The sequence below is a fragment of the Chrysemys picta genome, chromosome 10, assembly GCF_011386835.1.
Source record: "Chrysemys picta bellii isolate R12L10 chromosome 10, ASM1138683v2, whole genome shotgun sequence".
In the NCBI taxonomy this organism is placed as follows: domain Eukaryota; kingdom Metazoa; phylum Chordata; order Testudines; family Emydidae; genus Chrysemys; species Chrysemys picta.
In genome coordinates this window covers 43791597-43807443 of record NC_088800.1, presented here as the reverse complement: position 1 = coordinate 43807443, position 15847 = coordinate 43791597, and the positions used below count along the sequence as shown (strand labels likewise).

The following is a 15847-nucleotide window of genomic DNA, read 5'->3' as shown; positions in this document are numbered from 1 at the left end:
TCCCTTTTGTTATTTGCAAAATATAGTCTCAAAAACGTTGTAGTGCATGCGAAAAAGCAGTTGGGAATATCCCGAACACTGATCCTTCAGCAGTATGGTTTGCGGATTTTGAGTTGGAACTGAAGTCTTATATTTCTTTTCTGAATATTCCTTCTCATCCCATCCAAGAGGGAATTCAGAGTAGAATAGCAGAAAGTGAGGCTGGAGCAGGAGAGACTGAGTTATGAGGAAAGACTGAGGTGGGATTTACAAAAGAATATACAGTAGTTAGGCTCTCAGGTCCCATTCCCTAACACAGGAGGACTAATAACTCACCTCTGGTTCAGCCAGTGCAGTTCTGTCCTGTTAGGACATCAGATCTCCATGCAGACCCTTTCTCTTTCATAAGAGGAGACAGAACGGCCAGTCTTTGTGATTCCTCAGAGCTAGGAAGCCCATATTCGCAGTGACAAAAAGAGCCAAATGAGATTTCAAAGGAACCTAGGGCAAAATTATCAGCTGATGTAATTGCTTTGACCTCACAGGAGTTATACCACCAGAGAGTTTGGCCTCTAACATTCTCTCACTGCTGAACATTTTGCAGAGACTTTAAATAAGAAGCACCATCTCTTTAAACAATGGACTGGTTATTTTTTGGGGGGTGATGACCCAGCTGAAGGGCACATGTACCTCACTAGTGCTCCTCCATACACTTAACCAGCTAGTGGAACCCTGTGAAATTTAGAGGTGCCCTTGCTTTTTTACGTTTGAGGACTTAGCCTCAAATCTAGCCTCAGTTCCAAGTAGAAATGTGTTTAGTGGATCTAAATGTAGTTTTTAATGGACATTTCTCCAAATTGCAAAACCGCTGTACTATTTAACATAAAAGTAGTCTGGGCTGAAAAGCGCCCAGGCCTGGAATAGCAGGGTCAGCTACAGATCAGGATTGATGTGCACTGGCAGAGTTGGGAGGGAGCCCAGGACTGAAGAAGGTCAGGACTGAGATGCATTCATTGGCAGATCTGTGTGGATAGTCCATGACCTGAAATAGCAGGAGTGCTGCAGGTCAGGTTTGAGGGTCATTGATAGAGCTGTGTGAGGGGAACCCAAGACTGGAATAAGAGTATGTGCATCAGTTGAGGATAGAGGCGCGTTGTCAGAGCTGGGATGGTGGTGGAGCTGCAGGACAGAGTTGAGGTGCCTTGGCAGAGGTGCGTAAAAGAAAGAAACTTGCATAGGCCCTCCCCTCCACGACATGTGACTTTTCAGTGACTATGACCCTTTCTCTGTTTCCCAAGCACTAAAACTCACCCAACATTAAAGCCGTTCTCAGGGGGCTCTCATGCGTTGTACGTTCCAATGGGCCTTGCAAATCCCAGAGCCTTGTAATGTGCCCTTTGTTGTCTTGCAGGTTGGATGCCCTGCAGCGTATGAAGAGTATTCTCCCTTTTCCCAAGTGCAGTATCCAAACTTGTAACTCTCTTTCTTTGCAACATATCATGGAGGAGGTGGAAGCGAAGGAGGAGAAGAAATGCTGGCGAAAAAGAGAGCCATTGTGGTTGTATCTTCTTTTTATTTTTTAAGTTTTGAATCAGTTTTGTTTGTTTCTTAACAAGAAAGAAAAATACACAGTGATGTTGGAGAAAAGACAAACAGGTGCAGATATTTGCTGAATCAGACTATGAAACGGTGGCTGCTGGAGAAGACTTTGAATTCCTCGCAAGGAGAGAGGTGGGATTCTTGGAAGGAAAAACAAACCAATCTAGGATTAAGAGCTAGGACAGCTCATTCATGAGGATGAACCCTACCTTTTTAAAGCACTCATTTGCTGCTACAAGTTTCAAAGGAGGAACTAGGAAAGAGGATCCAAATGGATATAAACCAAAGCCAGTGGGATTGGACCAGGCGTGTATGTTTCACCTGGATAACGTTTTGTTTTAAAAGGGAAAGAGAAATTGATTTTTTCCATATCTGGCTGGAAAAAAAGAAATCAAAGGCTAAGCGCATGTTGGACTTATAGAAGAGATATATAAATACGTTTATATATATATATATATATATATATATATATATAGACAGACACACACACACCATGGAGCAGGGTGGGGGGGATGCGCTCCTCTCCTTGCTTGTCACTGGCACAGGGACATAGGATTTACTTCTTTCAAAGTCATATCATTCCTTAGAGTTTAGGGACCAAAGGACTACTGCTTTTTTAAATATATATATAAATAAATTAATTTAACAAAAAAACAAAGAAAAAAGGTAGAAGTATCACGTAACAGCTGCGAGCGTTTCAAAAAGAAACACAAATAGAGGGAAACTAGAAAGAGCTTTGTTTACCGTGTCGTGTGTTCCAGTGGCCCAGCGACTGCATAGGCTGTAGGAGCCCAAGGGTCCGGATAGCTGGGAAGTTTTTCCAAGGCTGTGGAAAGTGAAATCGTGGCACTTCTGTCATGGCAACTTCTTCTCGCACCCCTGTCCCACCCCAGACAAAAACATAGAAATTAAGATCTTGGCTGGTAAGTAGAGCTGGTCGAAAGATCCAATTTTGCCTCCACCAAGAACATGGAAGAAATCATTCTATTTGAAATTGTTAATGGAAGATTTGGGTTTTACCGAAGGAAAAATTTTAAACAAAGCAAAGATGTTTGTTTCAAAGGGAAATTTTCATTTTGTTTTGAGTTCTTGAGAAATTGAAAATTCCATCCAAATTGGCCTGTTTTCACCACACATTTCAATTTTGATTAAACTCCCTTTGTGACAAAAAACGATTTTGGTTGAGAAATGTTGACCAGCTCTACTGCTGAGACAATTATGAGAAACATGTTGCAACCTTCGCTAGCTCCTGAGATAAATATGATCTCCTCGGCCTCTCCTTTACACTGTGTGTGAGAGGTGAATTGGGGCCATAACATTGTACATCCAAATCCAACTCTGAGTTACACCAGTGCATCCCTTGCTGAGGTCACTGCATTACCTGGGCATAGCCGATCAGAATTTGGTTCGTGGGTTGCAGATATGTTAACATACGATACCTGATGCTTCAGCATAAGACCATACCAGACTGTGCCAAATATGTATGTGGAGCACACGTCCCCTCCAGGTGCTTACATGTTTCAAAGGTGAAAACAAAAGATTTTCTTTCCCGCACACCCTTCACCACCTCTGAGATTTCCTATCAGTAGGGCCGATTTGCTCAAGGTCAGATATTTGCATCATGGTATAAATCTTCCCCTCCAGCGGATCTCACTGATCGCTGCATGCGTCCAAAGGTAAGTGCGGGAGGCTGTTATTAACTATAGTGGACCAGACTCTGCACTGATTTATAATCCCAGTGGAGTCAATTCGATTGTATGGGGCATCCATCAGAGCAAAGTTTGGCCCATTGAGTTTAAACAAGGGCTGAATTCATCCCTGAGGTATCATATAATCATAGAAACGTAGGGCTGGAAGGGACCTCAAGACATTATCAAGTCCAGCTCTCCCTCATGAAAGCAACCTTCATGTTTCCCCACTTCCAGGCCCAGAACAAAAAAACCAGCAACTTGGCCATATATAAAAAATAAAACAAGAGAGAGGGCAAACTTCTGAGAGACCAGCAGCCTCTGGGAGAGGTCAGATTTTACGTGTCATGGAGATTTATAGTCATAGCATGAAAATTTGACTGCACTGGAATCAGTAGGTGTTTCGCCATTGACTTCAATGGGATCAGGATTTCACCTGTGGATTGAAAGGCCAGAAGGGAGTGCATAACTCAGTGATTCCTGCATCGAGCACAATAATTTTGCAGAATGGTAGAAGCAGTTATCCCCTGCCATCCATAAATACATATATACCAGTGGGCTCTCAATCACTCTTGTCTCACCCGCCCCTTTACTTCTTTTCTTTGATGTTCTCCAGGGTGGCTGAAGCTTTGCTACCCTCCTCGCTACCATTAGAAAGGCCTTGCCTTCAAGTCTGAGAGGATATGCAGTCATGGCCCTTTAAAACTCCCCCTGTCCTGCAGGGAGGGAGTGTCCTTTTTGACAGGAACTCATTGTTATTCAATGGAATTCACCCTGCAGAGGAGAAACCCCCAGCTAGGACAGATGGGATCTTAAAGGGGCCAGACTATATATCCTGTGGGATCTTAAAGGAGCAGGCCTGTTGCTCTTTGTTTTTAATTTCTTCACACATCTGCCACTTCTCTTCTCTTAGTTTCTGTCACAACTCATGTTTCCCACTGGGCACCAGGCTGTGCTTTCCCCAGTGCCTGAACCTGCCACCTTGCGAGCAGTTGGAAAGAATCAGCGTTAAGCTTACAAATATAGAGGGGAGTGATTCAGGATCTAAAACCATGCCCTGAATTGTGCTCCAGAGTCAACTCATGGGAGAGGAGGGCATTTCTGAAGCCTCAAAATGAGCACCTTCCTCAGCTGTCTCCATCCCTGACTCCACAATGCTTTCACACTCACAGTAGCTATAAGCGTGCCAATGCATGGACCACCTTCTGTTCCCTGCGAGCATTACCCAGGAGCGTTACCTAGAAGAGTGTTCCTCGACATGCAGTATTCCATCCATTGTCATTACCTGTAGGGCTTGGGCTTATAAGGAACTCTTTGATCCAGATCCATGTAACCAACTGAAATGCCACAGGATCCATTATGCACCAGCCAAATGTTCACAGACCTGCTCACTTTATACTACCAGTGCATTTACTTGAATTCACTGCTGCTCTCCTGGGCTAGATTTATGGTTTAAGTAGGTGTTAATTATCATGCTGTGTATGGGAGATCCTGCTGTCTTTGACCTGTTTAGAACTAAATTAGACTCTATTTCAAAATAAGATTGTTTGCAGCTAGGCAGGAAGGAAGAGGGGTGTAAGGAATGGTGCTGTGCACGCACTGCATGGTTAGAGCAGAGGACTGGGAGTCGGAACTCATGGCCTTTATTCCTGACATTGCTGCAGATTCATTGGATGGGTTAAAAGCTCTGTTTAAAGTCACTGTCCTCACTCTGCCTCAGTTTTAAAATGGGAATAATAATAGTTCCCTAACTCACAAGACACATTGTGAGGCACGTTTAATTGATGTTTGCAAAGGGCTTTGAGATCTTTGCATGCAATGCACTGTAGAAGTGAAAAATATTATTTTTATATAGTGGTCAGATACTGCATTACTGGCCCTAGAGTACATCACTCAAAGCCTTTCAAGAAAACCAGAATCATGAACTTGGACGAAAGACCCTTCTACTCCAACAGTACTAAACTAAACCTATTCTATTGGAGCAGGATCCATCCATCCATCCCATTGCAGCTTTGCCACTGACTTCAACAGGCTCCTACCGTAGGCTGCCCCCAGCCTCAGCCTGCTGTTTGCCCCACTCAATGTACAAAGAAAAGAAGTAGCTGCCACCTGGAACCAGGTACGGCTCTCACAGTGCTACTGGGGGTAGAAAGAAGCCCATACTGTTGAGCATTCAGATGAGAATGGAGCTGGTTGACCAAATGTTTGTGGAAGCACTCTAACCAAAGAGCTTCTAATGCAGGTATGCAGAACCAGGCCACTCACAAAACCTAGCTGTTGTTTAGTGCCAAATGCCATGCTACTGAGGGTAAATGCGGTCAGAAATTCTGTATTTCTAAGACTAGGGGTTGTCTCCAAACCCTCCTTGGTTTTTTGCATCTCTCGGGTCATCTCCTGTCTTACAGTCCCAGACTCTGGGAGTCATATTTGATGCACAGCATTGATGAACATACACCAACATACTCCACAGCACTCGCACCTTCTTTAGCCTCTCTGGTGCCTGCAGATACCCCATAAGGGAGGTGGGCTCTGTGTCTCCTGAGCAATATTAACCAAGGGCCAGATCCTGCTCTCAGCTGCACTGGTGTAACTTCACCCACATTTGTCCTTCAGTATCTAGTGACCTGTCATTTTACAACATGACTTTTGTGGGTACTGGTTGGCCATGAATGGGTTGCCCAAAGCCACAAGGGGAGGAGAGGAGGTCCGAGATGGAATTTAGGAAATGTCCAGCCAAACAGACTAGATGTGTTTAGTTGCCCTTCACAGCTCACACGCCTTGGTTTGGTCGCTTGGCCACTGGACTCCTTTTTCTGTGATTCATTGTTACATTTCCTAGTGGTTTAGAACAGAATGCTTTTGTAGAACGTTAGCATTTAACGTAGGATAACTCTCCATTTGAAAACAAAAAAAAAAGACAATCGACTTTAGTGATCATGTGAAAGTGACTTTTTTTTAAAAAAAAATGAAACAAAGCAAAAAAAAAAAAACAACCATACAACAGAGGGGCTTCAATCAGCAAGTGATACTCATAATACAAGTGAACAATGTGTTCCAGGCTCTACTTCAAACAGCAGACCACTGCAGTGAACATGGGGCCTGTTAGGCATGATAGCCCTGTTCCAGCCGCCTCCAGGAAAGTTAATGAGTGGCTCAGTCCTTGTTTCCAGATGAGTGACCTGAGAAATTCAGTGACCTGCTCCCCGCTGCCTAGTATCAAAGGGTGGTATTTGAGTGCCCCGTCAATCTTTAGCTCATTCATGCCTCTTTCTGAAAGGCTGAGATTTTGATGGCTTAGCTCCAGGTACAACCTACATAAAGAAACTGCATTGCCCAGGGAAGTTACAGGCCTAAGTTTTAGAAGGTAATTTATGATCTATAATCACCTAACAAAAAGAACGTCTTACACCAAGAACCAAGGTACAGTTGGCAGGAGGTCTTATTTATTCTTAATTGTGTTTCCTCTTAATGGTGAAGGGCAGTTGAGAACCTCAACTCATGCAAGAAATGCACTCACTAGAAAGAGGTTCTGATTAGCCTTCACTTTGCAACCTGTGTTGTCATTTACACCTGTTCAAAGTGAGTGTAGGATGCTACCAGATCAGAACTGGTGCATCTTATATCCACTTGGTAGCAGTGCAAATGGCAACAAATGATGAAGGACAACAGAGAATTAGGCCCAGAGTCTTCTGACCCAACCATTAACTTAAACTGCCGAATTTTTGTGGCATAGAATCATAGAATCATAGAATATCAGAGTTGGAAGGGACCTCAAGAGGTCATCTAGTCCAACCCCCTGCTCAAAGCAGGACCAATTCCCAGCTAAATCATCCCAGCCAGGGCTTTGTCAAGCCGGGCCTTAAAAACCTCCAAGGAAGGAGACTCCACCACCTCCCTAGGTAACGCATTCCAGTGTTTCACCACCCTCCTAGTGAAACAGTTTTTCCTGATATCCAACCTGGACTTCCCCCACCACAACTTGAGACCATTGCTCCTTGTTCTGTCATCTGCCACCACTGAGAACAGCCGAGCTCCATCCTCTTTGGAACCCCCCTTCAGGTAGTTGAAGGCTGCTATCAAATCCCCCCTCATTCTTCTCTTCTGGAGACTAAACAATCCCAGTTCTCTCAGCCTCTCCTCATAAGTCATATGCTCCAGACCCCTAATCATTTTTGTTGCCCTCCGCTGGACTCTTTCCAATTTTTCCACATCCTTCTTGTAGTGTGGGGCCCAAAACTGGACACAGTATTCCAGATGAGGCCTCACCAATGTCGAATAAAGGGGAACGATCACGTTCCTCGATCTGCTGGCAATGCCCCTACTTATACAGCCCAAAATGCCGTTAGCCTTCTTGGCAACAAGAGCACACTGTTGACTCATATCCAGCTTCTCGTCCACTGTGACCCCTAGGTCCTTTTCAGCAGAACTGCTACCTAGCCATTCGGTCCCTAGTCTGTAGCAGTGCATGGGATTCTTCCGTCCTAAGTGCAGGACTCTGCACTTGTCCTTGTTGAACCTCATCAGGTTTTTTTCTGCCCAATCCTCTAATTTGTCTAGGTCCCTCTGTATCCGATCCCTACCCTCTAGTGTATCTACCACGCCTCCTAGTTTAGTGTCATGCAAAGGGCTTCCTTTGTCAAATGATCCACTACATTCCAATCTTTGGAAAAGATTGTAAATATTTCAAGACAGGATTCTCTTCCAGTTCCCATTGACTGCCATTTTGGTTTGAATTCGCTGCCCCAAAACATTGGGGCCAAAAACCGAACTGCAGGTCACTGAAGAAGTGATGGTGAAGGGAAGTGAGATCAGCTTTGCTGATATGTCCCACTGTTGGGATCAAACTACAGTGTAAAGCAAAGGAGTGGATGTTCTACACATCCTGTTAAACCATACTTAGTATTATGGCTAAGAGAAGTAAAGCTACAGTAGTCTGCTACTCCCTGCCTTAATAACTGGTCCCTCAGTCTAGAGCGAGGGAAAACAAGACTTTCATAGGACTTTCCTTGTTATCTTACTGGCTTGGACAACACCAAATAGGCATTAAGATACCACAATGATTGGCACAGCATAAGAACCTGAATAGAATAGAAATATGAAGGGGTAATTGGCAAGCAATAGACAGGGACCAATAGAACAGGGAGGTTTGGACAGTGGGAATTTAGGTCACTGAAATTGTACTGTACATCATTGCCTCAATGAGGACTTGGGAGAAGTCATGGGTTCATGTTGTTAAGTATACTTTGAGAGCAGGGAATGAAGGATGCATTATACAAGGAAGAGATTAGTATTAATCTAAGATTATTTTAGTATTTCCTGATTCTCACAAATTCAGTGGTCAATGGTTGGTCCCAAGACTCTTCTCTGTATCACAAAGTCCACACACTTTGTAGACCTGAATGCCCTGGCATGGTGGACAGTCCTGGCTTGAGATGCCAATTCACCCTTTCTTGTTCATAATTTCACCAGTGGAGGAACGAAGGCTGGGATTTCCCAAGGAGCCTAAAAGAGGTAGGTGCCTAATTCCCATTGACTTGTAATGGAAGTTGGGTACATAACCCCCTTTGGCTCCAGACTAAAACAGCATTCCTGAAAGGCTTAGATGGAACAGGCAAAAGCCTGCTCATGTGATATGCCTCTTGTTCCATTTCCCATAGTGGCATAAAAGAGAAAAGGAAACAACTGAGGCCGGTAACACCAGTGGGGGATAGTGGACTCCCAGAGTAGAGAATCTGGCAATGATCTAACCTCAACCTTGATCTGCCTTTCTTGGCATAGTATTCGCTCTCCCACCACCTCTGAGTTTCAAAGATCTAGTAGATTCACTAGCAGCAGAAGAAGCTAGACAAGACCATGACCTGGCCAGGCTCCATAGGACAAAGTGTCCATGGAACATATTTGTCCCAGTTATTTGGATGAGATTTTCTTTTCCAACAAACAGATTTTGCTCACCAGCCGCTGCCCACCAACACTGTTGGGTGATAGCTGTTGCCAGATACAAGGGATGATATTTTCCACCTCCTGTTTTAATACATCTGCCAGGTCCCAGAGCATGTTGTGTTGTAACTGAAAAAACAATTGCTTCTTATTTCTTAAAGAGCTGACCGCCTTCTTGCCCAGCATAAAATATTCACTAGAGTGTGTTAACTCATAAAAAGTTAGTTGATTGGTCCATTGCCTTATGCCTGTGGGCGGCCTTGGGCCAGATCCTCAGCTGGTTTCAATATGTGTAGCTTCACTGAATTGAATTTGTTGGCTCCAACAGAGCTACATTGATTTACACCAGCTGAGGATATAGCCCTGTGCATCTCTCCATTTCAAGCCTATTGTGATAATGATTTGAGCAGGCAAATTAACTGGCCAAAAATGCAGAAATACCAACCGTTGCTTCCTTCTCGACAACACATACAGTGACCGAGTGGACGTGTACCATCCCACCCACACGGAAATTCCAGGTGCAGAATTTCATCTAGTTCCTACTGGTCCAACTGGACAATGACCATCAGGTTTTGGAGCAGAACAAGGGACCTATTCATCTACTTGTTCCAAGGGCTACCAGTTCATGGGGCTCCTGGCACTTCAGTTGAAGGATTCGGATGGCGCTTACTGGAATTGTTACCAGGGCAAAGATGGCCGCATTTCAATGTGGTATGACATGATCTCTGAATAGATAGTGCTGGTTCTGGTGTACCGCCAGTGACTTCCCTTACTGTTACTGTCTCATTGTGATTTATCCAGGAGTGTGATCAGAATCAGGCACTATACATTTGTAAAGCACTTTGGAGTCCTTCACCATGAAAGGCACTAGGTTCCAAGTACAAGGCTGACATTAACAATGGAAGGGCAGAAAGACAGTGATTGAACCATGCCATTTCAATTAGCTCATGGGCCTGGTTCATCTAGTCTCGTTGCTGTACCACACGTTGAACAGGGAGGGAGCATTGCTGATCTACGCCTGCACCAGCGTAACACCATTATGGCGCCTACTCCTCCACCCCATTGGCATAGACCAAAAGTAATTCCACTGAAGTCAATGGAGTAACACTGATGTTTAACCGGTGTAAATGTGGGGAGAATCAGGCTCATAAAGGGTTAAACATGATACATATTATTAGCTGTGATTATCAATACATTTTAAGAGGCCCAATAAAGATGCCTATATCTGTGCATTCCTCTAACTTTGTGGAATCATAGAATCATAGAAGATTAGGGTTGGAAGAGACCTCAGGAGATCATCTAGTCCAACCCCTGCTCAAAGCAGGACCAACACCAACTAAATCATCCCAGCCAGGGCTTTGTCAAGCCGGGCCTTAAAAACCTCTAAGAATGGAGATTCCACCACTTCCCGAAGTAACCTATTCTAGTGCTTCACCACCCTCCTAGTAAAATAGTGTTTCCTAATATCCAACCTAGACCTCCGCCACTGCAACTTGACACCATGGCTCCTTGTTCTGTCATCTGCCACCACTGAGAACAGCCGAGCTCCATCCTCTTTGGAACCCCCCCTTCAGGTAGTTGAAGGCTGCTATCAAATCCTCCCTCACTCTTCTCTTCTGCAGACTAAACAAGCCCAGTTCCCTCAGCCTCCCCTCGTAAGTCATGTGCCCCAGCCCCTTCATCATTTTCATTGCCTTCCGCTGGACTCTCCAATTTGTCCACATCCTTTCTGTAGTGGGGGACCAAAACTGGACGCAATACTCCAAATATGGCCTCACCGATGGCGAATAGAGGGAAATAATCACTTCCCTCGATCTGCTGGCAATGCTCCTACTAATGCAACCCAATATGCCGTTAGCCTTCTTGGCAACAAGGGCACACTGCTGACTCATATCCAGCTTCTCATCCACTGTAATCCCCAGATCCTTTTCTACAGAACTGCTGCTTAGCCAGTTGGTCCCCAGCCTGTAGCGGTGGAGCTCAGAGGCATCAGTGGAACTAGCACCTAAAGCACTGAGGCAGGGATGGGTAGGCTATGGATGGAGATAGACTAGGAGGGATTCCAAAGGGGCAGATTTGCTTCTCTCCCTTCCCAGCAGCAGCAAGTGGTTGGGACCTTTTTCCCTCTTGCAGCCTGACTGCAAATAACCAGGGATGGGCCCAAGCAATCGGATCCACGTGGGCTCTTTGCCAAAGATCGGCAGTCCTAGGCCCAGCCCATCACTTTAAAACGTGAGTCTAAGCCACAATGATGGAGCCAGCCCCTGTCTGTGCAGCAATAGCCAGGCTAAGAGCCTACACCCAGGGTAAGATCACAGGCCCCCAAGCAGATTGTGACACAATTAGATTGCAACTAACAAAACAGCAGCATTTCAACACAGGACTGGGGCCAGGTTATTTTTCCTAGTGGGAGATTTTCTCCTGGCTTCTGGAAAGGGTTGTGTGACAGTGGGGCTGCGGCTCTGCTGTGCATGCAGGAGTCTTTATTACTCCATCCTAGACAATGCTCTAATATTGCCTTCATTCGGCAGTACAGTCACGCATGCCTGAACTTTTATCCGTGAGCCTTGGCAGACTCCCTAAGGAACATGCTCAGGGGAGAAAATCTGTCTGGGAGCCTCACAGTGGCTGTTGCATGGCAGGCCCAGAATAGGTTTCTCATAGAGTGAGGGCAGGGATTTCGCTGTCTAATATTATTATATGTTAAAGTCAGAACAGAAGTATTTGTGAACCCAGGCCTGCATCCCCAAAAGAGAGTGTCTGAGCCAGGATGCTAGCTGACAAGTGCTCATTTCCTGGTGGGGCCAGAACTCCACATATAGTTCCTTGCTAAGCAAAGCCTGTCAATAAAGTATCAGAGGGGTAGCCGTGTTAGTCTGAATCTGTAAAAAGCAACAGAGGGTCCTGTGGCACCTTTAAGACTAACAGAAGTATTGCAGGACCCTCTGTTGCTCCTGTCAATAAAGGCGCTGCAGCTGGGCCCGGCCAGTTGGGAATGGTGCGGTGGCTCAGGGAACCCAGATGATCAAGAGCAGTCACCTGGGAAAGGCTTCAGCAGAAAGCGTTCTAATGAACGACAGTTACGAGTCGTGAGGTCAGCTAATACTATAATTCAGCGGCAATCAAGGGGGACTATCGTGGACAGCCAAGGCACACAGAACTGAGAGCCAAGCTTCACTCCTCCCTCATGTATATCTCCAACTGATGTAACATTTTCAGGCATGGGGAAGAAGCGAGGGATAACAACCATTGTGCTAGCGTATGAGGGACCTGGGCCCAGCCCAGCAAGCCTGCTCCCAGCCTCATTTTCAGCCTGAGCATGCGCCCTGTGAGCAGCAAGGCGCATCATGCTCTCTGGCTGCACGATCACCCTCAGCCCCATGAGCTGTGTGACGAGACTGACAGCTCACCGGTTCTGCAGTGCGCAGGCGGAGACAAAGAGACAGTGCCCAGTGTGGAGGTGCCAGCACCTCACCGCTGGGTTTGCTCGTCCTAGTCAGGCATATACAGGGGAATTGGACAAACTGGCAGCCAGCCCAGCACAGTGATCTCACAGTCTGGGGCGGTGGGGAGCACACACCAGGTGGCACGTTGTGCACCTCGGCTTGTGGTGAAAGGCTGGGACGAGGGGCACAAGCGCTGGCTCTTCCACCGACTCACTGGGTGGCCTCGGGCACATTATGCCATCTCCAAGTGACTCGGACGCCCCACCTAGAGCATGAGGCTAATAATCAGGACCAAACTCATTGGGCGGGGAGGCTAAGTCCAGTCATGTCTGTAGCATGCTTGGAGATCCTCTCAGGAAAGGCAGCATGAACCTGTAAAGGCCTCGTGTTGCTGGGTGCTGAACTGTGCACAAGGGCCAGTGCTAGTGAAGAGAGGGCTCCACATAGCATGTTCTGAGCCGTGACCCTAATGACTCATTGCAGGCCCCTGGCTCCTCTAGGTTCATCCTCACATGAGTGTAACTCACCAGGTTTTTGAGCCATGCAGGACAGACACTAGCCAGAGCTAACCACCAGCAGCCCCTAGCCAGGGCAAGCCTAGTGAGCTGTTATCCACCTCTGATGTGGCCCATGTATCAAGGGGAGGGTCCATTTTAAAGGCTGTAGATGCAGCCAGCGAGATCAGGGCTGAAGGCCAACCAGAGCCAGCTGCATCAGCAGCGCCAGCCCCATCCCCTTAGGACAGGGGTTTTGACTCCCCTATGCCAGGAGAAGCACTGGGCAGTCCAGGTTGCCCCCCACCCCTCACAAGGAGGGCATGGCAGACTCCAGCAGAGGTAAGGACCCTTCAGACATCTGTACCTTCCTGTCAGTCCAGGGCCAAGCAGCATGGCCCATGCTGGTTAAATGGGACCGCTGGCCAGTTGGGGCTGCGCACCAGTTTGAATGACTCCTGAGCCGCTCCTTCCAGCAATGTCACGTACCAGTAAAGGGACGAGTGTGAAATGTGTATGGAGGGGGCGGGGCCCAAGCCATTGGTACACATTACCCTGCAGGCCTACGTCAAGTGACTGATCATTTTGGATGCCCAATGGGAGGCTGCTTAAAGGGGATTTTCAGAGGAGTGGTGCTCAGCACTGTCTGAAAACCAGGCCCCCTTCGGGTCTCCAACAGGGCACCCAGGTCACTTTGGAAATTGCAGGCCTCAGTATACAGCAATATACACGCGCTGGCTTTTGGGATGCCAGCAAGTCCTGGCTGGCTTTCTCTAAGCAACCCCAAGGCTTTTTCTACGTCTGGGGGGGAGTGTTGGAAAGTGCACTGGGCCAGATCCTCCACTGGTACAAATCATCTCCATTGACTTTAACAGCCCTACCCTGATTTACACCAGCTGAGGGTCTTCATGATTAGCATTGTGATAGCACTCCTCGGAGCCCTAGTCATGGGCCAGGACCCCATCATGCCATGTGCTGTGCAACCACAGACCAAAAAGAGCTGGTCCTCTTTCCATGCAGGTACAAGCCAGGGATCGCACCGAGCCTCCCAGAACTCCCGTAACGAATGGCCCCTTTGCCTGAGAAACAGCCATGTCCTAGAGCCAGTGCTGGGAGCTATGCTATGCCATGAGGAGAGCTTCCTGCTGCAACAGGCTAGCTGTTCTCTTTGCCTCTGCTTACCCTGACCACCAACTAGCCACAGCGACTGTCAATCATAAGACATTGTTTTAATTATATTGTTAACTTGCTTTATAAATCATGGTTTAAAAATGCAAGTGATTTCAGTGGGTTTGTGCAATGAAGGACAGTTTGGAATTCCTGATCTGAGACCACTGCTGGGCCAAGGGGAACAGAATTCTTCTTTCTTTGTTTTTGGCTTGAATTATCTGTAGGGTTGTGGGGGGGGGGAGGGCAGGGTAATTTCTCCTCCTCCATACATTGAAATCCTTACACATGAGCCCAGTGGGGAGAACAAGTCCCCTCGCCAAGTCGGTTATTTTGGTGACCAGAGGCCGATGACTCGGAGGGAACCAGAATTACAGAGGCAGCTACCGAGGCGCGGAGAATTGATGGTTCAAATGTCCTGGCTGGGCCTGGAGTGGGGGCTTACCAGTCTGAATCACAAAGAGCCTCCTGCAGATATTGCACCTTGGCTGCCTTTTTGGGTCTGGACTCAGGGGTGCGGAGGGGGGGCTGTTTGTTGGCGCACAATCCCTCGGAGCTTGGTTAAAGATGTGTGTTGCCATGAATGAGCGGGGAGAAGGGCTTGGTCTGCTTTGCCATCTCCCAGCCCTGGCAGGGCTGAGCTCACACATGGTTGTAGGGATGTGGCCCTGTTCTCACCGTTCTTCTTCCCTAGTGGCCCAGCCCTGCACGTCCATAGACACAAACCCAGCAGTGACTGCCATCTCTAAGGGCTAACTTTCTGCTGCCATAGTCTATTGCTACCTTGAAGGACTGGGGCAACCAAAGGAGCATTCTCAATATTAAGCTACCTCAGACATAAAGGCTGCTATCTCCCAGCCCCATCTTCCATTTACTCACCCTCTATGCCCCCCTCGCTGCAGCAAGGACCCTCCCTGCTTCCTGCCAGCAGCCCTCGGAAATAGAATCCATTAAGGGGCCATCACCTCCCTCTCAAAAGTTATTTCTGTCCCAGCCCACCTCCCTCCAAGCTGGGAAGCCTCCTCGGAGACCACGGGACCCAGCCAGCCAGTACCTTTGTGCAGTTCCTCCCTTTAACAGCAGACTTGGAATACCCTGGTGCTTTGTCCCCTGGCCCAACATCTATGTCCAGGAGAGGGCTGGAGCCCCGCTAGCAGGACCATGTGGGCCAAGGCAGTGGTTCCACCAGGTTCGATGAGCCAGTCAGAGCCATGCTAAGCTTGCCTATAGTGGAAGACACTCTTCGCACAATGCATTCACTCCCTCTTTTTCTCCTGGTCCCAGCCCATTGCAGCGTGGATTGGAGGGACTGGGAAGAAGAGGTGGTGTAGCTCAGGGGATCACAGACAGCATCCATCCCAAGAGACCAACCCCAGCTCAGGAGCCCTCCCAAACCCCACCAAGACTAGAAATGGCATCCCCCTGTGAAATACTATGAGACACCCCCCTCCCCCCCCCGACACACATACACACCCTTCCTCCCTCCCTCTCCCCACCTCCTCTCAGCCTTTCCAGGCTGGTGTTGCCAATTTCCAGC

General features: G+C 47.3%; 1 protein-coding gene across 6 annotated transcripts in view; it reads left to right on the top strand.

The window, feature by feature from the left end:
* The window catches only part of CELF6 (CUGBP Elav-like family member 6), a 261681-nt gene extending 247261 nt beyond the window's left edge, over nucleotides 1-14420 (top strand). For all 6 annotated transcript variants that reach the window (XM_065558559.1, XM_065558539.1, XM_065558538.1 and 3 more), the window contains one exon: nucleotides 1391-14420. Coding sequence is in view for 1 of the 6 variants with exons in the window: in XM_065558541.1 (XP_065414613.1) it covers nucleotides 1391-1413 (23 nt within the window). In the remaining 5 variants the exon portion in view is untranslated. The remainder of the gene's footprint in view (nucleotides 1-1390) is intronic.
* Nucleotides 14421-15847: the final 1427 nt, after the last annotated feature.